The sequence below is a fragment of the Dipodomys merriami genome, unplaced genomic scaffold (assembly GCF_024711535.1).
Source record: "Dipodomys merriami isolate MVZ:Mamm:240054 unplaced genomic scaffold, mDipMer1.0.p SCAF_163, whole genome shotgun sequence".
Lineage (NCBI taxonomy): Eukaryota > Metazoa > Chordata > Mammalia > Rodentia > Heteromyidae > Dipodomys > Dipodomys merriami.
Genome location: NW_027202971.1, coordinates 95,600 through 120,492, shown reverse-complemented (window position 1 = coordinate 120,492; position 24,893 = coordinate 95,600). Strand labels below are relative to the sequence as shown.

The window sequence follows — 24,893 nt, the reverse complement described above, 5'->3', positions numbered from 1 at the left end:
GAACTAGGAAGCGGCCCCACCCTAGATCGCGTTCATTTCCATACGTGCCCAGCGAGTATTCTCGGGAGTATTCTTGGACACGCCCTTCTTGGGCGCTCTTCGGAAGACCAACCAATCACCACCTCGTATCGCGTTGCTATAGAAACACTTATCACCACCTCCCCCCCTTTTTTTCCTCCCAGCAAGCTGCGCGACCGGACGGGCCTCGTCTCTTTTGTGCCATCCGGGTCTTTCGCGCGAGCTATTTAGTCCGTGGCGAAGCTTGGTGGTGGCCGGTACTGTTGAACGCGGCTAGTGGAGGCGCCGCCTTAGCGGCTGGGACTCTCAACCATGGCGGTAAGTACCAGACTCGGGGGTTTAAAACCGGGGACCTTTTTCCTGCTATTTTCTAAAAGAGTGGGGAAACGGTTCCCAAAGCTGTTGTCCGCCCGTGTGGACAAAATGGCGCCGCGGCCTTCGTCTGCACCCGCCATCATGGCTCCCTGGCGTAGGGAGGGGGAAGTCGGGCCGTGTGGATGGGGTGGGGAGCCGCAGGGATTTCCTTCCCCCTCCCCGGAACTTTTCCCATCTCCTTGCCAGCCCCCCTGCTCCTTTGGGCCCTGGGGAGGCTCCAGCTTAGCCGATTGTGGCCAGCGATTGATTGGGAGTTTTCTCAGGGCTTAAGAAGCTTCTGTGTGCAGCGGGGAGAAGCGTCTAGAAAAAGTTGTTTTAAAAAGGCGTGTGGAGTCCAGAAGCCTGTGCTTGCAGGCGTGCACCGAGTGAGATGCCGTGTCCGGCCACCCCGCCGGGCTGGGTCCTCGGCTGGGGGCCCTGAGCTCGCCGCGGAGCACACGCCGGGTGCCGACGGTCTGGGCGCTGCCCAGGTCCCAGCTCCAGGGCTGCCTAGGCGACCTGGGAAGCCTTTGAGAAGCACTTGCAAGTCCTGTCTCCAGCCTTGTGTCTTTGAACTTGAGAACTCCTTCGTCCACCTGGATAGGAGCTACCATTCCCGCTTAAGATACCCGTTTCTGATGAATCACGTTATTGTGTGCTTGACTCCTTTTTTTACTGGCCAGAAACAAATAAGGCTGTCAGATGACAGGTTAACTGTTACTAATCATCGGAAAGTAGAAAAGGCTGAACGGTTTTTCCGCCTTTACCTTCCATTCCCCACACCTAATTGAATTTTCTTGACAGGATTTCACAGGGATGGCTGGCGGGTTGCTTGTTACTTGTAGATCTGATTGACTTTTTTCTTTGCTTGGTGTTTTGGACCTCAGTATACATTTAAGTAAAAAGTAGTGTTATTTTTTCCTAGGCTTCAGTAGTTTAGAAAGTGAAAAACATTTGTTTCTGCAGTGCCTCTTCCAATAAAAAGACAAACCCTTGGAGAAGTGGCCTAGAATACTTTTCTGCACTGGAATAATTATTAGAATGTTACAAGCCCTACCAGGGTTTTCAAGATAAAGTGGAGGGGACAAAGGTGACTTATGGATTTACACAATAATAAGTAGAAAGCTGTTTTATAGTTAGTACTGTTAAATCTAGATAAGTTAAAATAAAGCTTACATTTTCAGAGTAGTGGTGCTGTTTGATTTAATTTTTTTTCTAGGTATCTCCATTATACATACTATAAAATGTCTTCGTGGAAATAAGTTTAACACTTTATATCTATTTAGTGGTAGGATGGTTTTTGTTCTTTAGTATTTTTCAGATAAAAATATCTGGTTAATACCCTGTGTCAGCTAGTGATTTTTCTCTTGCCAGCTTTCATGCTGCTACATAGGGAGCCAAATAAGCCATTGACTGAAAACTTAGTGCCTAGGCCCAGTGCTATCTTACCTAGAAAAAAGTTGTATTCAGGTCTACTTTTGGTGCTCTGAATAGTGAGACTGGGCATGCCTATGATCTCAGCACTTTGGAGACTGAAGAGGATAGATTGCAAGATGTAGGCCAGCTACAGAGTAAGAAGAAAATCAGTGACCTGTATCTGTGGTTCGGATTTCAAGTACTTTTTTTGTGGTGCCAGTGCTAAGGCTTGAATTCTGGGCTTGGGCGCGGTCTGAGTTTTTGTGCTCAAGGCTAGTGCTTGAACATTTGAGGTACAGCTACATTTCTGGCTTTTTTGGTAGTTTTAGTGGAGATAAGAATTTCATGGACTTTCTTCCTCCAATTGGCTTCAAACCGCAATCTCACATCTCACCCTCCTGAGAGCTAGGGTTACAAGTGTGAACTACTGGCATCTGGCTCAAGTACTTTTTAAAGTTTTGTGTTGGTTTGGGGCGTGAATTCAGTTTGCGTGCCGTCCCTGAACTTTTTTTTTTTCAATGCTTGTGCTCTAGTACTTGAGCCACAGCTCCACTTTTGCTTTTTGGTGGTTCATTGGAGATAAAAGTTTCTTGACTTTACTGCCTGGGCTGGCTTTGCACTGTGATCCTCAGATCTCAGTCTCCTGAGTAGCTCAGATTACAGGCACTGGTACCTAGTACTTTTATTTTCTAGATGTAAGATAGCTCTAGGCATGTGATAGACTAATCTGAAATAGTCATTAAGGATGGAAGAGTAATGCTGAAAACAAAAATATGTTCATATTGTGAATCATTATCAAATGGTACCATATATTACTAGTAGACATACCACAAAGAGATGAAGAAGTATTGTTTTAGCTGTTGCTGATTTCATCTGTATGATTCTACAAAGTCCTTATACAGGAGAAAGAAGTACTTGGGTACTGAAATGAGAACCTCGCCTATGTTTCCTCAAACTATAAATCTTTCCTTTTTACTGTATCGTTTTATTACTGGAGTCTAGCATAGGTTTTTGACATAGTATGGTGTTTTGTTTGTTTGTTTTAACCAGTTCTTGGCCATGAACAGGGTGTCTCACTCTGGCCTTTCTTACTCACTGCTGGCACTTGGGCCACACCTCCAGTCCCTCATTTTTTCGAGTTAATTGTATTTGGAGTCTTGCCCAACTTTTCTGCTTGTACTGACTTAAAGCGAAAGCAATCCTTACATCTCATCTGTAAAGACAAGTGTAAGACTCCTCCCTACTTGTTGGGTGTTTGAGGTAGGGTCTCACCGGGTGGCCTAGGCCAATTCGGACTCCGGAGCTCTTGCCTTAGCCTCCCAAAGATTAGGATTAAAGTATTTGTCATTGCATCCATCTCCTTTATTTTGCTTGATGTTTATTTTCTGGACTAAATCTTCCTAAGGGAAGATGCTGGTCGTCATGTGATTTCTTTCTGCCCAAGAGTGCGTAAGGATTCACTGTTCAATCCAGATTTCTTGTGGTGTTCTAAGTGAGAAGTTGGTAAACTTTTTCTGTAAAGAGCAGATGGTAAACACTGATTTTTGTGGGTGACATGCTATCTCATGTTGCTTGCTTTTTAACTCCTTTAAGAATGTAAAAAGTCATTCTTGCTCAAAAACGGTACAGATCAGTCTGCCAGCCCCTGCCAAGCTGTCAGCTCCCTATGTGTACTGTGTTTTATTCCCTTATATCAAAATTGGACTCCAGAGAATTTTCAAATTCTGGTTTGCCTTGAAGCCTTTTTTCTATTACTCCCTGCTTTTATTTTTCACTTTTGGGGGGCATTACTAGGGTTTGAACTTGGCCTTGAGCCATGCCGCCAGGTCTCCCCGCCCCCCCCCCCCCCGCCCCCTGTTTCTTTCTCTTGAACTTTGGACCACACAATTCAGTGGAGCCACACACTTTTTCCCCCAGTAATGGAGATCGAACCCAGCACCATGCATACTGGGCAAGTGCTTCACCACTGACCTATATCTCTAGTCAGAAATATTTTAATGGGAGCCTGATGACTGAAAGTCATTTCTCTGTTGATTGCTGTGTTAGGAGAACAGCAGATAATTGCATTCTGTAACTTAGAATACTACTGATATTTACAGTATGAAGAAATTTACGCTGGCACTGGTGGCTCACACCAGTAATCCTAGATACTCAGGAGGCTGAGATCTGAGGATCAAGGTTCAAAGCCAGCCTGGGCAGGAAAGACTGAGAGACTCTTATCTCCAATAAACCACCAGAGACTCTTCAATAAACCACCAGAAAACCAGAAGTGACACTGTGACTCAAGTAGTAGAGCGCCAGCCTTGAGCTGAAGAGCTCAGGGACAGCGCCTAGGCCCAGAGTTCAAGCCCCACGGCCCACCAAAAAAGAAAGAAAGAAATTTACCATTAGGTAAATTGGGTTTCTGGGAAATTATATATTTTAATTTGTTGTTAGGGGCCAGTAACAAGCTTGAACTCAGGGCCTCAACTCTGCTTGGTTGTAAGGGCCCTGGGGATGTAAGTCAGTGGTAAGAATGTTTGACTAGCATGCATGAGGCCCTCAGAACTACAAAATAAAATTTATATTGTAATAATTGCTTATAAGATGCTTTAAAGCAGAAACAACTTAATGTTTCCACAGCCCAGAGCATAAATGAGGAGAGGCAGACGCTATTTTGCTGCACCTCTGTGCCAAGGGCTGTTTTCTTTAAAGAGGGTTAATGAAATTAAGATTGAGTTCTCAGGTAAGTTAATTTTCTGTTTACTCATATATAGTATTTAGAAGCATTCCCTAAGTTGTAATATCTTACCGTCTTGAGTCTCTGAACTTTTTTTAACAGCTCATTATAAATGCCTTTTCAGTGTTTTCCAAGTTAATGAATGAATTACAATATAAGTAATGGTAATGCTTCTGAATGTTTATTGAAAATGGTTGGAGCCTTTTATCATTTCTCCCATTGTTTTAAAAGTAACTAAAGGTATAGCTCTGTGGCAGCACACCTACCCAGTGTATGAAGAGCCCCTGGATTCAGTAAATACAAGGCACAGAAAATGACAAGTAATAATTTAGAAATTGAACTCTTAATTACACACATCTCTTTGATATCAAATTAGCCATTTTGTGTCATGCCTATTTTATTCTACCACACACATCCCTACTAGGAAATTAGTTGTTCTGATTGATTGATTGATTTTGGCTGGAACTTCAGGGTAACTATCCTCATTTTTTACCCTTTTAAGGAATTGGAAACAGCAGGGCCTAGTGGTATAGACCTATAGTCCCTAGTATTGAGGATGGGGAAAGTAAAAAGTTCACATGTTCAAGACCAGATTGGATTATATAGGGAGGCTCTCCCTCAAAAAGATAAAAGAAATTGGTGTCATTTTAAATGTAAATTGAGATCTTTAATTTTTTTTTAACTTTTAGGCTAGTGATACAGAACGAGATGGACTAGTCCCAGAAAAGACATCCCCAGATAATGAAAAGAAAAAAGAACAGTCAGATGTATCTGTTTCTCCTAGAGCCTCAAAACATCATTATTCAAGATCACGATCAAGGTCAAGAGAAAGAAAACGAAAGTTGGGTAAGAAGTAAATTTAGTTTGTAAAATTAACGTGTCTCCTACTAATTGAAAATGAGTAATGAAGATGTATTGATTATTTTCTGGAGAATTTTTTCCTTGTGAGAAACTAAAATGTCCTAATGAAGATATATTAACTTCAGATATTTGCAATTAAATCTATAAGCATTGGCAAAATAGTATTTCAGCTATCTTGTGGGTGTCCAGACTTCATAAGTATAGTCTAGATAGTAATACATTATTTTGAACTTTAACATCTTTTGAAGTAAATAAGAATATTTTGAACCTATTTTCAGATTTTTTTTTCCCAGAGATGAGCCTGAAACAAGGGCCTTGCACATGTTACACTATCTACATTGAGCTATATATATCCAAAGCCTATGTTAAAATGTTTCCGAAGCAAGAAGTTTTTTTTTTTTTTTTTTGGGTCCAGTCGTGGGGCCTGAACTCTGGGCCTGGGCGCTGTCCCTCAGCTCTTCAGCTCAAGGCTAGCGCTCTACCACTTGAGCCACAGCGCCACTTCCGGCTTTTTTCTTTTTGCTTATATGGTGCTGAGGAATCGAACCCAGGGCCTCAGGCTTGCAAGGCAAGCGCTCTACCACTGAGCCACCTTCCCAGCCCTCGAAGCAAGAAGTTTAATATTCCCAAATGTTGCATATTCTTGTACTTTGGGGAAGGGAGAGAGAGGAAAGAAACAAACAGAAGGCATGGTGTTGAAGTGTGCATGTACGTGTGTGCGCATACGCACACGCTTACGTGTACGTGTAGATCCTGGGGCTTGAACTTGACCTGGGCACTAACTCTGATGGTTTTTTTTTTTTGTTTTTTTTTTTTCAGAACTAGTGCTCTACTACTTGCCACAGCTCTACTTTTTTTTGGTACTTTATTGGAGATAAGGGTCTCATGGACTTTTCTTGTTCAGGTTGGGTTTTGAACTTCAGTTCTTGCATCTTAGGCTCCCGAGCAGCTAGGATTACAAATGTGCCCCCCCCCCCCCCGCCCCCAATCTTAAGACTGAACTCAGGGCCTGGCCCTTGACAGTCAAGTGCTCTTCCACTTGGCTAAATCCCCAGCCCATTTGGCATTTTTTAAAACTCAGAGCTGGACTGGTTTTTAGTGGTAGAGTACTTTCCTATCACATAAAAGGATCTGATTTTTATCCCCAGCACCCTGAAACAAATAACAACAAAAATACCCCTCTTGAAAAGGTAAGGTGAGATGTAAACTAGTACTGAAATTTTATGTTAGTTTTTGATGGGCCTATTGTTTGAACTCAAGGTCTCACGTTAGACAGCCCTTCTTTAACACTTGAGCCAAGACTCTAGTCTCTTAAGTTTTAAAGTTGTGATTAAACTTTAGCCATTTAACCCTTGTTTCTACATTTAGGTATTACATATTCTTGGTTATTTTTTGGTTTGTTGAAAGGTTGTTTAATTCCTTCACATACACACTTAATATAGAATAATCTTACTCTTCCATATAAATAGAAATTAGAGTCGGTAATTAGCCAAATATTGTGGAAATTGTTTTTATACAGTGTTGGAATTGTTATAACATACAGGGTTTCCACATCTTTGTTTATGGTATGTTTTACATTGTGTGTTCACAGATAATGAAGGAAGAAAACATAGGAGCCGGAGCAGAAGCAAAGAGGTAATTAAAACTTTGTAGTGAATAGGTAATTTAAAATACTTAGAAACTGTCTGATAGAAATGTTTGTGTGACTGTGTGACTTGCAAAGGTAAGTACCAAAACTTGAGATTTTAAAGGTTTAATTGGGTTATATAAAATAAGCATGATTTGGATTCATCATTTTTCCAGAACATAATTCATGTGAAAAGTATCTTCAGAAACTTAATTTTGGTGTATTGTGAAAATATTCACAATAAAATTTTCATATGAAGAATATTACTGGTTTTCTAGCCGGTCACACAGAGCTTCCATTACCATGAGGTCCTGAGTTGTCTCATGCCTGACGGCTGCTCAGGAGTTTTAGAGCTAGCCTTTAAAAAGTATCAGTACACTAGTTAGGAGTGAGCTACTTTTTCTTCAGGAAAGATGATGAGAGTTCTCTCTTCTTTAGTACAACTAATTCAGTTGCTCTACTAGTATTCAATTAACCATAAAGGTATGTAAGTGACAGCTGGAAGGTGGCAGTGACTTGAAGAGGCAAGACTGACTGTTGCAGGGCAGTTAAGTAGCCTTTCCCACCTGAGAACTTAAGGAATAAGCCAACAAGGAAGAGCAAAGTAACAAAGGGAAGAGTTGATGGGGGCTGGGCAAGGGATTCTTAAAACTAATATAAGCAGGGACTTCACCTCCCCCCACCCCCTTAATGGAAGCTCTGTTAAAATTTTAATGTAGGAGAGTTTTTATGAAAATGACTATTTGTTTAGCTCACATGATAACATTTCTATAATAAATCATACTCAGCGTGCTAATGCGCGAAGAGACTGAACTGAAGACGCTGCAGACTCAGATAGCAAAATAATAAGCCTACTTCATGATAAGGTAACTATTAGTCATTCAAACTCCTATTTCCCTTAAATATATCTTAAATCAGTTAAGGGTTTTAATGCTTTTTAAAAATTAATAGTAATGTTATGTTTGAAATTTGAAGTAAGCGCTAAAACCTCTGGAAGTTTAACCATTTAAAGTTTTTCTAGGCTGCCATTAAAATGGCAAAAGTAAAGGAAGTTTTTTCCTAAGGTCATATTATAGAGAACTGGTCATGAAACTAAAATTTAGTTTTTGTCTCCAGGTCTCTTTTTCTGCAAAATAAAAATGACCATGATTGTTTTCAGATACATCATCATGCATGTTCCAAATGATTGGCTAGTTTTTTTATTTTAAGAAAAGTTAATCATAAGTTGAAAGAAATATGACAATGACCTATTTTTGAGAAGTAAATGTTATATGATGATGAAGTAGTGGCCTGGGCATCAGAAAATCATGGGTTCCAGGTGCAGTTCAACTACTGTGTTAGGTGTCTACAGATCTTAGTTGAACTTACATATAGAGTGAGAGGATGAAATTAGGATCTAAGTTTCTTTGTGGATTTAAATTTTCATGATCATGAGAAGTTTGGGATTTTATGCTTTTAAGTGCAAGATGAGTTTAACAAATCCTAATGAGGGAAATTGTAATACTTAGCACGTACTACAGGTTTTGGTATTGCAGTGGTAGGGTGGAGACTTAATCTTGGAGTTGATTTTAGCCAAGTCTCTGAATACATATGATATGAAAAACTTGGTTTCAAATTTTCAGAGTGTGCATTACATGATGACTTTGTGATTGTGTGATTTGATTTCTTGAAAATTAATGAAGTTGCCATTTTCTACCTTAAGTGCAGGAAATGTAATAAAACCTTCTGGCTACTAAAGGTATTACAGGAATAGTAATTACTTCAGTTTAGACATTAAAACAAAAGACTTGGCTAAGGGATACTACTGTGCTAGAAAATACTCCTTTTAGTAAACTTAATTATACTTCACTGTTTAATTAGAAATGCCCTTCTGATGCATTTATTCTTAGTAACTCCATTATTACTTAAATTTTAAATGTACTACTAGGTATTCTGGATCTAGAAGTTGATGTATATACATGATTTGCATTCTTTTACATAAAATGTACATCAGGGATTCCTCTTTGGTGTAATGGATTTTCAGTATTTCTGTTTTGAATATTGCTTGGTGGTCTTCAAAATATTTGGGGGGGAGCAAATTACATTTTTGATGTTTATAAAGAAAAACAGTAGTAATTACATCTACAACATTTGGGTTATGTGAAACTAGAGGGGTTTTTTTTTATTTGCCACACGCTCCTAAGGTTACTAATGTTGCATCACAACATTTTTGTCTTCTGATACCCATACTAACTCTTTTTGTTGCACTATTTTCCTGAAAGAACCAACTTCTTCTTAAAACAGGCAAGAAGACATGAATCCAAAGATAAATCCTCTAAGAAACACAAGTCTGAGGAACATAACGACAAAGAGCATTCTTCTGATAAAGGACGAGAACGACTAAACTCATCTGAAAATGGTGAGGACAGACATAAACGCAAAGAAAGGAAGTCATCACGAGGGAGAAGTCACTCAAGATCTAGGTCCCGCGAAAGGCAAGTAGTTTCAGTGTTACCGTTTTAAAAGTGCCTTCCAATAACATGAAGTTGCAGAAAGCATCTTAACTAACTTCATCACAAACACAAAAAATTCTTTTAGTTTTTGAAATCTCATTATGTAGTTAATGCCATCTTAAAATTTTAGTAGCCATATTACACTATGCCTGGACTTCATTAGGAAATTGGCCTTTTTGGTGATATTTGAACTTAGGGCATCAGATTGCTAAAGCAGATACTCTCTACCACTTGGCCCATACTCTCAGGCTTTTGGCCCAAGTTTGCCTGGACTTCAGTCCTCCTACTTAATGCTTCCCACATGTCTTGGATGACAGGTACACACCACCGTGTCCAGAGTATTAAGATGCAGTTTCACTAACTTTTTGCCTTGGCTATCCTGGAATAATCTTATGATCTCTGTCATTCTTCCTCCTGGTATTATTGTGTACTTGGCCTTAGGAAATTAATCATTTCTTGATACCTTGACATATTTGCTGTCCAAGAGCTTTTTGTGCTTTGCTTTTCTTGTTTTTTGTTTGTTTGTTTTTGTCAGTCATGGGGCCTGAACTTTGGGCCTGGATGAGGTCCCTCAGCTCTTCAGCTCAAGGCTAGCGCTCTACCACTTGAGCCACAGCACCACTTCCGGCTTTTTCTATTTATGTTGTGCTGAGGAATCAAACCCCCAGGGCCTTATGCATGCAAGGCAAGCACTCTACCACTGAGCTACCTTCCCAGCCACAATTTTATTGCTAAACTGTTTATTGGTTTTTTTGGGTCCGGTCATCCTGAACTCTGGGCCTGGGCACTGTCCCTCAGCTCTTCAGCTCAAGGCTAGCACTCTACCACTTGAGCCACAGTGCCACTTCCGGGTTTTTCTTTTTGCTTATGTGGTGCTGAGGAATTGAACCCAGGGTTTCATGAATGCAAGGCAAGCGCTCTACCACTGAGCCACCTTCCCAGCCCCTTGCTAAACTGTTTATACAGTTTAAACCAATTGATACTATCACATCATTGATGTAGAATAGGGTCCTTAACTAGGATTTTTTTATTTACCAATACTATGGTTTGAACTCAGGACCTGAAGCCAGTAGGCAGGGACTATCACTGAACCATATTCCCAGCCCCCCCTTTTTTTCCTGAATATTTTGAGAGGGGGGGGTCTTGATCTTTGCTTTGCCACTCGCCTGTATTGCAGTGCACCCAAATTACCACTCTTAAGCTGGTGTGACAGGCACAAGCCACCACATCTAACTTCTTCCTTTGTGATGAGGTGGGGGAGGGGTGATACATCTACCCAGAAACTCAATTTCAACTTGACAAGTGGATAGGGTTGCAGGAGGGTTCTACTGACAACCAGTTTTATCTAGGTTTTTGGGTGTTTTTTGTTTTTTTGTTTTTGTCTTTTGTTGGTCATGGGACTTGAACTCTGGGCTTGGACGCTGTCTGTGCGCTCTTCAGCTCAAGGTGAGCGCTCTACCGATTGAACCACAGCACCACTTCTGGTTTTCTAGTGGTTTTATTGGGGATAAGAGTCTCACGGATTTTCCTGCCCGGGCTGGCTTTGAACCACAGTCCTCAGATCTCAGACTCCTGAGTAGCTAAGATTACAGCCATGAGCCACCAGCGCCCAGCTGTTGCTTTTTTTTGCCACTCCTGGGGCATGAACTCAGGGTCTGGGCACTGTCTCTGAGCTTTTGCTCAAGGATAGCACCCTACCACTTCAGATACAGTGACACTTCAGGCTTTTTCTGTTTATGCGGTACTAAGGAATTTAACCTAGGGCTTTTTCATGCATGCCAGGGAAGCACTGTACCACTAAGCCACATTAGCATCCCTATCTAGGTTTTCTTGCAGATTTTTTAGAAAGGTTTTTGAGAAACTAGGTCGTGATCCTAGTTTGGTGGGGTTTTGTTTTTAGAAACTATTGTTCGCTGTTTGCCAATGGCTTATGCCTGTAATCCTAACCACTTAGGAGGCTGATATTTGAGGATCTTTGTTTGAAGCCAGCTCAGGCAGAAAAGACCATGAGATACTTAGCTTCATTAACCAGTAAAAAGTTGGAAGTACAAATGTGTTACTCAAGTGGTAGAACAACAGTTGTGAGAGGGGAAAAAGGCAAATTTAGGCCTCAGTACTGACATATATATGTACTCACACTAAAAGAAAGCAGTATTCAGCGGGGCACTGGTCACTCACGCCTGTAATCCTAGCTACTCAGGAGGCTCAGATCTGAGTATTTCAGTTCAAAGCTAGCCCTGGCAGGAAAAGCCACCAGAAATCCGGAAGTGGCTCAAGTGGTAGAGTACTAGCCTTGAGCTGAAGAGCTGAGGGACAGCACTCAGGCCCAGAGTTCAAGCCCCATACTAACAAAAAACAGAAAGAAACCAATTATTTGCTAGATGCCAGGGACTTAAGCCTATAATCTTAGCTACCAGGAGGCTGAGATCTGAAGACGAAGGTTTGAAAAGCCAGCCCGGGAAGGAAAGTCCATGAGATTCTAATCTCCAATTAATCACAGAAAAAACCAGAAGTGGTGCTGTGGCTCAAGTGGTAGAGTACTTGCCTTGATCAAAAGAAGCCCAGGGACAGCACCCAGGCACCTCAGAGTTCAAGACCCAGGACTGGCAGAAAAAAAAAAGAAACCAGTATTCAACCTTTTTTTGGAGAATTCTGTGGGCAATATATTTGTAATGTCAGATTCATTCAATGTATAGTATTGTAAGGCACAAATGTAAATGGTTGGATGAAATTTTAAATTGGCCTGGGATTAAAAAAGGAAAAGAAAATTAAGGTTGTGCATTTGAATTTTAGGCGCCATCGTAGTAGAAGCAGAGAGCGGAAGAAGTCTCGGTCCAGAAGCAGAGAGCGAAAGAAGTCTCGGTCCAGAAGCAGGGAAAGAAAGAAGTCTCGGTCCAGAAGCAGGGAAAGAAAACGACGGATCAGATCCCGTTCCCGCTCAAGATCAAGACATAGGCATAGGACTAGAAGCAGGAGCAGGACAAGGAGTAGAAGTCGGTAAGTAACATGATAATCTGAATAAAATCTGATAGATCACTCAAAGAGTCCATCTTCCATCAGTTTGAGAATACCAGAATTGTAAAGCACAGTTTTATTTACAGATTAAACAAAATGTTTATAACTTCAGCTTCATCAGTAAAAACAAACCCTAGGATATAACTCAGAGTCAGTACTTTAATAATTTTATTAAAATACATTTCTCTGAGTTGAGCACCAGAGATTCATACCTGTAATCCTAGATATTTAGGAAGCTTAGATTCAGTGAATAAAAATGTATTTACGAATTAATCATTGGATGGCCAGTGTGTGGTATGTGCTAACACGGTATTGTCTCAACTAATTCTCAAAGGAGCCATTGTGCATTTAGTCCACTAGAGTTACAGAAATTAATAAGTAACTTACCTATGAAGAATTGAAATAAGCTGGGTGGTAGTGGCTCACACTTGTAATTCTAGCTACTCAGGGGACTAAGATCTGAGGATTGAGGTTTGAAGACAGCCAGGGCAGAGAAATTCCAGAGTTCTAGTTCAAAAGGGTATCCCTAATTAAAAAAAAAAAAAAGCCAGCGCTGGTGGCTCATGCCTATACTCCTAGCTACTCAGGAGGCTGAGATCTGAGGATTACGGTTCAAAGCAGCCCAGGCAGGAAAGTCTGTGAGACTCATCTCCAATGAACCACTGGAAACCGGAAATGGCACTGTGACTCAAGCCGTAGAGCACTTGCCTTGAGCTGAAGAGCACAGGGACAGCGCCCAAGCCCAGAGTTCAAGCCCCACAACCGACAAAAAAAAAAGCAAAAGGGATGGGGTTCTTGGCCAGGTTGGTAGAGCACCTTCATCACAAGTGTAAGACCGTTGTGTAATCCCAGCCTCAGTAGCACCAAAAATAAACTGAAAAAGAAGTTTAAAAAAGACACAAAACTTATTTTTTTTAATCATTTGTTTGAACTTGTGTGAGGATTGTCCTCTGACTTGAACTCAGGGCCTAGCTACCAACCTGCTTTGGTGGAGGCTACCACTCTCATTACTTGAGTCACAGTTCCATTTCTATATTTTTGGTGATTGGTTAGTTAGAGTTAATAATCTTAACTCATTGGTTTAGTCTGTAGTATATTATTTTGAACTTTTCCAATTCTGAAAGAGTGAATTGGAGGTAAAGGGAGGTAATCATTAATTATTTCTTGAGCATTTCTGTTTATTATGACGTTCCCAGATTTTGCTATGATAATTTTTACTTGGGGGGAGTAACTTTTTCCCCCACTTTGTTAATTCTTATGTTGTTTTTTTGCTTGTTTTTTTTTTTTGGGGGGGGGTCCGGTCGTGGGGCCTGAACTCTGGGCCTGGGCACTGTCCCTCAGCTCTTCAGCTCAAGGCTAGCGCTCTACCACATGAGCCACAGCGCAACTTCCGGCTTTTTTTCTTTTTTGCTTATGTGGTACTGAGGAATCAAACCCAGGGCCTCTGGCATGCAAGGCAAGCGCTCTACTGAGCCACCTTCCCAGCCCAATTCTTACGTTTTAGTAATTCATAACTTGGCATTTTCTAAAATATTACAAATTCATTGTAGTTTAAAAATGCATCCCCTGTCATTCCTCATTGACTTACGAAAGGAATCATCTCTTAAGTCTAGTCTTAGACTTTGTTTTTATTTGATTTCTGTTTTGTTCGGCCATATGAAACATGTAAAATACTATTCATTGCAGAGATAGGAAGAAGAGAATTGAAAAGCCGAGAAGATTCAGCAGGAGTTTAAGCCGGACTCCTAGTCCCCCTCCCTTCAGAGGCAGAAACACAGCAATGGATGCACAAGAAGCATTAGCTCGGAGGTATGAATATTTTTCGTTTACTTCATTTTCTCCTTTTCAGTAATACTCAGTTACATGAATAAAATTAGTGCTCTTAAATCATTGGATAATTGACATGATCTAATCATAGGTACTGTGGCATCTTTGTAAATGTGGAGCTATATAGTTTATAGGGTTTTTTTGTTTGTTTTGTCTTGGCAGTAATGGGTTTGGGCTGGGCCTCACATTTGCAAGCCACGTCCCCAAGCCCAGTTTAAAATCTTTGCACACTCATTTATTTGATAACTAGGATAAGATTTTTGCCTTCATGATTAACTGATTTTAACCAGAAGTTTGGAAGACTTTTATATACTTTTTTGTTTTTATTTGAAACTTTGAGTTCTAGTTCAAGACTCTTGCTGTTAAGATAACTTTGCTTTATGGTTTCTTTCTCTTCAAGAAAGGAAAATTACCTGAAACACTTGGGTTCATCAATACGTTGCTTTTTAAAGTGGCAGCTGATATATACATTAAAAGCAAGTTGTTATCTACCATAGGAAAAAGATTTCTTAAGTTTTCTACAGTTTAGGAACAAGTGGTTATGAGACCACATACAGCACAGTTGTCTGAATAGTATCTGTAAACTGATTCAAAGAGCTGCCTCAGAGGAAACAGGAAATGAAGTAAACTCCAAGTGCTTGTTTGCAGTTTTTCACATATTCTGAAATTTAAATTCTTTGGATTTGGGGTTTTTTTCTTTAAGAAATTGAGTTTGTATTTTTTTTCATTATAAAAATACAGTTATCACAATGTAACCTGGTATGCTGCTGCCCTGTGAACCCAGCCTGGCAGAAATTCAAGCTGAACAGCAGCAGCAAAGGTGTGAGCTCACCCCTCTTCATTCCATTCACTTTAGTGAATGGTGTTAGTGCAAACCTGCAATGGCCAGTTTAATGCAACCCATACTAGTCGCTTATATTTTGTTTCTGACACTAAAATCAACACAGAAAGTGACTTCAAAATCTGACTGATTTATACTAAATGGTTTGCTAGCAAGTATTTTCTGGGACCCAAATTTACTCTTGTATACCATTAATTATGTTTTCATTCTGGAGTTTAAAGTTGGAGTAGTTACTAGTAAAACATTTTGACCTAGATTACTTAATTGATCATTCAGGTGGGACAACTACACAAAATCCACTGATTTCCAAATGCAAGATTATTCCTTTGCAAGATTATTACTTAGCATCCTCAAAATTTAAAGGGAGTTATTTTGTTAATAAGAAACTTTGTTGTGTTAAGAATTTTTTTTCTTTGCTCTTGTTTTTAGTTGTCAATTTTAAAAGCTGTTTCTATTTCACTATTACCCTAATCAAAAACTTTCATTCTTAACTGGGCCTTGGTGTCTCTTCCTGCGATCCTTCCTACTCAGGAGGCTGAGATCTGAGGATCATGGTTCAAAGCCAGCCCAGGCAGCAGGAAAAATCCTTTAGACTCTTATCTCTAATTGATTCCACACACCGCCCCCCCTCCCCCAAAAAAAAAGCTAGAAGTAGAGCTGTGGCTCAAGTCATAGAGTTATACACCTCAGGGAGCCTCGGGGACAGCATCCAGACCCTGAGTTTCAAGCCCCAGGACAGGCATAAAAGAAGAAAATAAAACTGATTCTTGAGGGCAACCGAGATTATACTATGTTTGTTTCCTGAATATGTGCTCGATGAGAGGAGATAAGATTATAGTTTATTAAAATGTATCTTCACATAAATCTAAGCAGTTGTTAAATGACACTTATTACTGTTATTTATTACACATGTGTCCCTAAAAATAACAGTAGCTTCTTCCCCAATTCTACCTCTTTGTACCACATTAAGGAGGAAGGGCAGCATTTATTTATGATGGGTAACCAAGGAATCTGTGTGAAGAAAAGAGATTTCTCTTTCAGGAATTGATTACAAAGCTGTTAGTTACTGTGTGTTTTAAGGTAGATAAAGTGGACAAATGTACTGGATATGTGTATTTACTGATGTGTGATAGAATTCATTTTTATTTAATTTGAGGATGAATTTATATTGTGTTAGGTCCTTTGCTAATGATTAATTTCTTCACTTGCTAAAATAATTCTAATGTAGTCCCAACTGCTTATACCCTCATCCTCATGCCATTAAGATTATAAAGAATGACTTATTTTGATTGCTATTTTATGGTCTTGGTGTTTGGTTCTTGTTGTTTTAATGCAAGGTTTCAATAGATATAGATAATCCAGCCAGAACAACAGTGAGTTCCCAATAGATAACATAAAAACAGTATTGAAATGTTCTTTCAACTGATTGTTTTCTCATTTCAATAATTTGGTAGGAGCCTGTTAAACATTTATAACTTAAAATTGTATTGTCTCCTTACAAGTATAATGATACATGCAGGTTTTATATTGTTACTTTAAATTTACTTAAATTGTCTTTGACAGATTGGAAAGGGCAAAGAAGTTACAAGAACAGAGAGAAAAGGAAATGGTTGAAAAACAAAAACAACAAGAAATTGCTGCAGGTATTTATGATGATGGATGTGGGGTGTTCTCAAAACAGAGCTGGAAATGTTGCTTAGTGGTAGAGTGCTTGCCTAGTATGCATGAAGCCCTGTATTCTGTTCCTCAGTACCACATACACAGAAAAAGCTGGAAGTGGTACTGTGGCTCAAGTGGTAAATAGTGCTAGCCTCAGCAAAAGCTGAGGGACACTACCCAGGCAAAGAGAGGGAAAGAGCAAAAGGGGAAGGAAGGAAGGAAGGAAATAAGGAAATAAATTTTTAAAAACAAAAAACACTCCTTAATGCAGTTTTGTAAACATTGTTTTACATCATGAACTGTTGGTGCTTTTTTTTTTTTTTTTTGCTATGGATAGAACCCAGGACCTTAGGTCTGCCAAGCTCCAGTGCTTTTGTGTATTTTTATATTTGACTTATGCAGATGTTTTTATGGCAAGTGAATCCTTGGCTGTTGATATAACACTTCTGTCCTCTTGTACTGATTTTTAAGAATTTGGGGTTTTTGGCTGGATATAGTGACACATAACTGTACCCTCAATATTTAAAATATAAAAAGAAGACCATAAATTGGAAGTTACTCTGGTTGGTTGTTGGTTTGTTGGTTTTGCCAGTCCTGAGGCTTGAGAGCAGGATCTGAGCACTCTTGATGTTCTTTTGCTCATAGCACTTTGAGCTACAGCTCTATTTCCAGTTTTTTTGGAAATAATTAGAGATGAGTCTCTCTGACTTCATTGTCTGTCTTGGCTTTGAACTGTGCTCCCCAGATCTCAGCTCCCTGAATAGTGTGAACTACTGGTGTCTGCCAAATCAGTATTTTTAAAAACAAAGAATTTGAATTTTTGAACAACACAAATATGGATGGAGGAAGATTGTCACCTAGAACTTGGTTTCATATGAAATTTAATTAAGAAAGTGCTCAAGCCCAGGTGCTGGTGGCTCACACCTGTAATCCTAGCTACTGAGGAGGCTGAGATCTGCGGATCAAAGCCAGCCCCGGCAGGAAAGTCCATGAGACTCTTATCTCCAATTAACCACCAGAAAACCGGAAGTGGCGCTATAGCTCAAGTGGTAGAGCCCTACCCTTGAGCTGAGGAGCTGAGGGACAGCACCCAGGCCCAGAGTTCAAGCCCCACGACCGACAAAAAAAAAAAAAAAATGAAAGTGCTCAAGCCTGTAAATCCTAGCTGCTCTATAGACCGAGATCCAGAGGATTGAGGTTCAAAGCCACACCATGCAAGATGGTCCATAAGACTCCATCTCTAGGGGGCTGGGAAGGTGGCTCAGTGGTAGAGCGCTTACCTTGCATGCTCAAGGCCCTGGGTTCGATTCCTCAGCACCACATAAGAAAAAAGCCGGAAGTGGCGCTGTGGCTCAAGTGGTAGAGTGCTAGCCTTGAGCTGAAGAGCTGAGGGACAGCGCCCAGGCCCAGAGTTCAGGCCCCACGACCGCCCCCACCCCCACCCCCCCCCCAAAAAAAAAGACTCCATTTCTAGAACAATAAGCCAAAGGCTAGGCTAGAGTTGTGGCTCAAGTTGTAGGGCTCCAGGTCTGTGAACAAGCAAGCAAGGGAGAAGAGGGCTCTGAATTTTTTAAGCCCTGGTGTGGAGGGAATCCCCATGTGACAGGCACCATAGGCACCATGTGCAGTTACAATAGAGTCAAAAATCTTGTAAGCATTCTATTTTGGTTTTAAACTAGGAAGTTTGTGTCTTTATAAACCCATGCTTCCGTCCTCTTCAGCCGCTGCGGCCACAGGAGGTTCTGTTCTCAACGTTGCTGCCCTCTTGGCATCAGGGACACAAGTGACTCCTCAGATTGCGATGGCAGCTCAAATGGCAGCGCTACAAGCAAAAGCATTGGCAGAAACAGGAATAGCTGTGCCCAGCTATTACAACCCAGCAGCTGTGAACCCGATGAAATTTGCTGAACAAGAGAAAAAAAGGAAAATGCTTTGGCAAGGCAAGAAAGAAGGGGTAAGTTCTTTTTATCTTTTGTTAAATGTCAGAAATCAAACCGAGTCCTTGCATGTAACCATGTAAGTGCTCTACCCTGAGCTACAAGAGAATCTGCCATAAATGTTGGCCAGCTAGGCAGATCAGAAAAAATATCCCCATTCAGATCCATCTTGGGCAAGAGAAGTTAGCAAGACCCATCTCAACCAATAGCATGGTGTGGCAGTACTTGTCTGTAATTTCGGGTTTTTTAGAAGGATAAGTGATTGGATCAAGATCCAAAGCTGGCCCCGGACAAAAATGAGAGACACTGTCCAAATCTATCCAAAAGTAACTGAAGCAGAAAGGGTGGGGTGTGTGTTGAAGTGGTAGAGCCTGGAAAACACAAGGCCTTGAATTCAAGCCCTAGGACTGCCATTAAATATTTCTTTAAGCATGTTATAAATGATTCTTTCACTGTGTTGTGGGGAATTCTGAAAAATATTTAAATTCTTTGGTGGGGGTTGGGGGCGCGGTAGGGTCGGTCATGGGGCCTGAACTCTAAGCCTGGGTGCTGTCCCTCAGCTCTTCAGCTCAAGACAAGCACTCTGCTACCTGAGCCACAGCGCCACTTTCGGCTTCTTCTGCTTATGTGGTGCTGAGGAATTGAACCCAGGGCCTCATGCATGTAAGGCAAGCACTCTACCACTGAGCCACCTCCCCAGCCCTTAAATTCTTTAGTATTTTAAAATTAATGCTTCTTAACAGGACAAATCCCAGTCTGCTGAAATATGGGAGAAGTTGAATTTTGGAAACAAGGACCAAAATGTCAAATTTAGGAAATTAATGGGTATTAAGGTAAGTTACACTTCGTTAAGATTGATATGAACTATATTTACAGCAACATTACTTTTCAACCTAAAAGTATTGATTAGTATTATATTTTCTCGTACTTTTCTATTTGTTCTCCAGATTTTTGCTATTGTTGCTTTTTCGATGCTAGGCCTGAAACTTGAACTCATTCCTGGGTGCTGTCCCTGACTTCAAGTAGTAGAGCACTAGTGGAGCCAGTGTCACTTCTAGTTTTCTGGTAGATAATTGAAGATAGGAATGCTGGCTTTGCGGAGTGCCTGTGGCTCATGCCTGTAATCATAGCAACTCAAGAGGCTGAGATCTGAGGATCACAGTTCCAAGCCAGCCCAGGCAGGAAAGTCCGTGAGACTCTTATCTCCAATAAACCGCTAGAAAACGGGAAGTGGCGCCGTAGCTCAAATGGTAGAGTGCTCGCCTTGAGCTGAAGAGCGCAGGGACAGCACCCAGGCCCAGAGTTCAAGCCCCATGACCAACAACAACAATAAAAAGTGCTGGCTTCAAACCATGGGACTTGAACACTGGGCCTTAGCTCTTCAACTGAAAGCAAGCACTCTTCATCTTCAGCTACAGCACCACTTCCAGTTTTCTGGTGGCTAATGGGAGATAAAGTCTCACAGACTTTCCTGCCCGTGTTGGCTTTGAGCCACGATCCTCCTGAGTAGCTAGGCTTACAGGTGTGAGCCACCTGCACCCAGCTGTGAATCAGAACTTTTATGTCCTGCTTGTGAGCATCTGGGTGCCTAGCTACATGTCTCTGTGTCTGTCTGTGTGTGTACACACACTAGTTCTAGGGCTTGAATTTAGGCCTGTCCCTGAGCTGCTTTTGCTCAAGGCTAATGCTCTACTACTTGGGCCACTTCTGGCTTTTTGGTTTATTGAGATAAGAATCTCACACTTTTCTGCTGGGGCTTTAAACCACATTCCTCAGATCTCAGCCTCCTGGAGTAGTTAGGATGATAGATTTGAGCCACCAGCACCTGACTGATTCATAGGTTTTTTAGCTAAAGCTTATAGTCCTTAACTGTTTGGTATGTTTTCAGTTTAAATTAGCATGTTTGTTAATTGATCATTACTGAATTTGTGTCTGGACTGAGTTTGTTTTTCCTGAGTGAATTTTACCACGTGTAGCTCAGGCTAGCTCCAAGTTCACTGTATAGCCCAGGTTGACCTTGAACTCACTGTCTTAGCCTCTATAGTACTGGGATTTTGGGTGTGTCTCGTCCAACACATGGTTTCCTGGGTGAATCTTGTGTGAGATTACTGGCTTCTCTTAGATTGTGAGATACTATGTTTTTATTGAACTATTTAAGTGTACAGAGAATTAACTTTAGTATATACTAGCCTTTGCTTAGACTTAGGTTACTAGTAATAAGAGGATTGCTTTTATTGAGCAAATAATAGGTTATAACTAAGCTTCACTAAGCTTGCTATTCCTTTAACAAGCCCATGTATATTTGCGTTTTCTATTATCCTACTCTTATTCTCAGTGTAGGGAGGGCTAAGAAGAAAGTAAAAGGCATGACTTAAGTGCAAAGGTGATGTGTAGAGGGGTTACAGTTACATGTCAGGTATTAAATGCATTTCTTGGAAGTGTCACCCCTCCCTCATCTTCTACCATCCCTGAAACACTTCTGTTCTGATTTCTACTTTTTTTTATGGTGTATATGGAGGCTTACATGTAGTTCTTTTATATATATCTTGAAAATGTGATTTAACAATACTCCAAGAATCAGTAACATCAATACTGTTTAATTGAAAATCACTTAGTGTACCATTCATTCTAATGTCTTACTGTCTGACATTTAGAGTGAAGATGAAGCTGGATGCAGCTCGGTTGATGAAGACAGTTATAAGACATTGAAGCAACAAGAAGAAGTGTTTCGAAATCTTGATGCTCAGTATGAGATGGCAAGATCACAAACCCACACACAGAGAGGGATGGGTTTGGGTTTCACATCTTCGATGAGAGGAATGGATGCGGTTTGAGAAATGTCACGCTTTTCAAGTTTGGGACCTTAAAGACTTGTTCTGATGTCAGGTCCTTGTTCACCAAACAGCTAGCATTCTAGCTTGCATGGGTGTTGCATTGACTTTAATTTATTGAAAAATATGATATTTTGTAAATATCAGATCAGTGATACTGGTGTTAGTGTTGTAATCAGGTTAAACCCACTTCCATTAAACTTGACAGGACTATAGAAGGACAATATTTTTTAGTTCATGAATTCTACTTTTCAAATATGTTGAAGCTGCAGGTGGGATAAAGTCTGTCTCATACATAGATTTTTTTCGTGTCCACTGTCTTGTGTACTTTTGTACTTAACCTTGTACAGTTATTTTCATCTCTTGAAAACATGAAAGAAATGTTATGTAGATGTTCTTTATAGAAGATCTGGCCATTTGGTACATAATCCAGCACAAATAAGCTGGGTGATGATGATAATAAAAATGGTTTTCTCAAAACTGGTGTAAATTTAAGTTAACCTGGCATTCTTGTTTGAATTTTAGTTTCTGTAGCATTTTGCAATTGCAATTACAAAACACTGGCTAGAATTTTTTTTAAAATTAGTTATGCTATAGGCAATACCATGGTGAGCAAAAAAATGTAAAAGAAAAAGGAGCAAACAAATTTATTAAAACACTGTTTTCCTACTATTATAAGAGAATTGGTGTATAGTATTTGTTCATTATTCCATGTTATTCAGGAAATAGATTAATGCATTTAAGGGATGTAAGCACTTTTATTTTAATAAAGTGCCTTATAATAACAAGTCCTTTGTATGCCCTTTGCTCATTATCTGTTGAAATCTTTTCCAGCATTATCTTAACTGAAATACTAGAAAAAAATTGTCATCGTTAAAAAGGGCCTAGATGTGGGGATGAGAGAAGTAAACTTAATTCACTCTCATTACAACCAAGTAGTGATGTTCTAGTTTACCCTTAAATAAATTGGAGAACATCACAGCCTAGGAAGAAGCACAGTGCAACACAGACATGCTGGGTGTGTGTATGTGTCCACGCACCCACCACACCACCCTTCTACTCCCCGCCTCTTTTTTGTGTTGTGTTGTATTGTACTGAGATTTTAACTCGGGGACTGGTGTTTGCTAAGCACACGTTGTACTGCTGAGCATGTCTCTAGCCCTCCTTTGAGATAAAGAACCCACCGGTGAACTCTTTGGGTTTCCTGTTATTGCGGAAATGGCAGGCTCATGCCACTGCAAATGGAGTCCACTGGACTTTTCTGCCTGGGTTGTCTAGGAGCTGTGAAGACAGGCTAGCTTAGAATTTACTATACAGCCCAGGCTGGATTTGAACCACTGTAGTTGACACTTAAAATTCACATGGGCATTATACTTGTATGTGATTATCCAGGCCTTTAAATCCCATCACATAGAAATCTGAAACAATCATGAATTCAAGGCCAGCTGGGTTACATAGATGCTCTCAGAAAACGAAGGTGAAGCCAGGCACTTGTGGCTTACATCTGTAATCTTAAGAGGCTAAGATCTGAGGATCAAGGTTACCCACACTATTTTATCTCCAATTAACAGAGCTAGAAATGTAGGTGAGACTTAAATAGTAGAAGATCAGCCTTGAAAGAAAGCTAAACAAGCTGGGTTCCTGTGACTCATCCCTGTAAATCCTAGCTACCCAGGAAGCTGAGATCTGAGGGTCATGGTTCAAAGCCCACCTGGGCAAGAAAGTATAAGACTTACCTACAATAAACCACTAGAAAACAGGCATTGTGGCTCAACTGGTAGAGCGCTCGCCTTGAGCTGAAGAGCGCAGGGACAGTGCCCAAGCCCAGAGTTCAAACCCTACGACCAACAAAGAAAGAAAGTTAAATGAGCACAAGGCTCTGCAAAAAAAAAAAAAGTTACATGTGAGATTGTTTCATGCTTCATCACCAAGTAGAAGTAATTCATTTCTTAGGCCAAACAGTCTATATGTTTACTAATGCAAGTGGGATCCATAGTTAGCCCATACAGTACATGGGTTTCTTGGTTGTCTCATCCTCAACCTAGAACTGTGTCATGAGATTTCTTTCTTCCTTGTTATTCGTTGTGCAGTGTCATCCTCTCACAATTTTTGTTACAGCTAACAAAATCTGAGCCAGACAAATGTTCATCTTTAGATCAGATCTTTAAAAAAAAAAATGCAAAAACCCAGCTTTCCAACATTTCCACTAGGGCCTCCAGACTTTGCTTCAATATACCAATAAATGTCTAAGCAAAATACATCCAAAAAAATCTGATCTTCAACCTGTGGAGTTTTTTGTTGCTATTGTTTTGTTCTTGTTTTGTTGTCAGTCATGAGGCCTGAACTCTGGGCCTGGGCACTGTCCCTCAGCTCTTCAGCTCAAGGCTAGTGCTCTACCACTTGAGCCACAGCGCCACTTCTGGCTTTTTTCTTTTTGCTTATGTGGTGCTGAGGAATCGAACCCAGGGCCTCATGCATGCAAGGCAAAGCGCTCTACCACTGAACCACCTTCCCAGCCCCTACCTTTAATTTTTTTTTAAGGCTTCATTCCCACCCCCCTGGCCCACCCTGGGAGTCTGGGGCTTAAACTCGGGACCTGGGTGCTGTCCCTGAGCTCTTGCTCAAGGCTAATGCTCTACCACTGTGAACCATGGCTCCAATTCTAGTTTGGGGGTCGTCAGTTGGAGATTAGAGTCGCATACTTTACTGCATGGGCTGGCTTCACACTGATTGTCAGATCTCAACCTGAGTAGGGTTACAAGTGTGAGCCACCAGCACCTGGTTCATTCTATCTTCTTTTCCTTTCAATGAATACTTATTATTTACCGTATAATAATCACTAGTTTGGATACCAGGATAAAGCTGTTAATTTAAAAAAAAAAAAAAAAAGCTGGGAAGGTGGCTCAGTGGTAGAGTGCTTGTCTTGCATGCATGAGGCCCTGGGTTCAATTCCTCAGCACCACATACACAGAAAAAGCTGGGAGTGGTGCTGTGGCTCAAGTGGTAGAGCACTAGCCTTGAGCTGAAGAGCTGAGGGACAGAACCCAGGCCCAGAGTTCGGGCCTACAACTGACAAAAAAAAAAAATAAATAAATAAAGTAGCACTTTTTTGAGGGTTTGGGGTTGGATTTAAACTTTAAAAAAAATAGTGATACTTAAAGTCATAAACAAATTTTAACTTTCACAAGGCAACTTGTCATCTTAGTCTATAAAGTTTGTGAATTCTACAAGCTTTGATGATACTATTTCTTCTGTGTTGGGTGGCATTTACATTCCTTTTGCTTAGTGTAAGCTGT

General features: G+C 40.6%; 1 protein-coding gene across 3 annotated transcripts; it reads left to right on the top strand.

The window, feature by feature from the left end:
- The first annotated feature begins 191 nt into the window (after positions 1 to 191).
- On the top strand, positions 192 to 21,895 carry Rsrc2 (arginine and serine rich coiled-coil 2). Of its 3 annotated transcripts, XM_070024793.1 has the most exons (11): positions 192 to 336; positions 4,411 to 4,513; positions 5,197 to 5,353; positions 6,960 to 7,003; positions 9,279 to 9,469; positions 12,281 to 12,484; positions 14,189 to 14,311; positions 16,734 to 16,813; positions 18,551 to 18,783; positions 19,510 to 19,599; positions 21,421 to 21,895. In XM_070024793.1, exons 2-11 carry the CDS (start codon positions 4,490 to 4,492, stop codon positions 21,598 to 21,600), a joined length of 1,326 nt encoding a protein of 441 aa, XP_069880894.1. In that variant the 5' UTR covers positions 192 to 336; positions 4,411 to 4,489; the 3' UTR covers positions 21,601 to 21,895. The 3 variants fall into 3 exon arrangements, with proteins under 3 accessions (XP_069880894.1, XP_069880895.1, XP_069880896.1); XM_070024794.1 differs by lacking the exon at positions 4,411 to 4,513; XM_070024795.1 differs by lacking the exons at positions 192 to 336; positions 4,411 to 4,513 and adding an exon at positions 7,784 to 7,861 and having other exon boundaries at positions 5,309 to 5,353; positions 9,257 to 9,469.
- Positions 21,896 to 24,893: the final 2,998 nt, after the last annotated feature.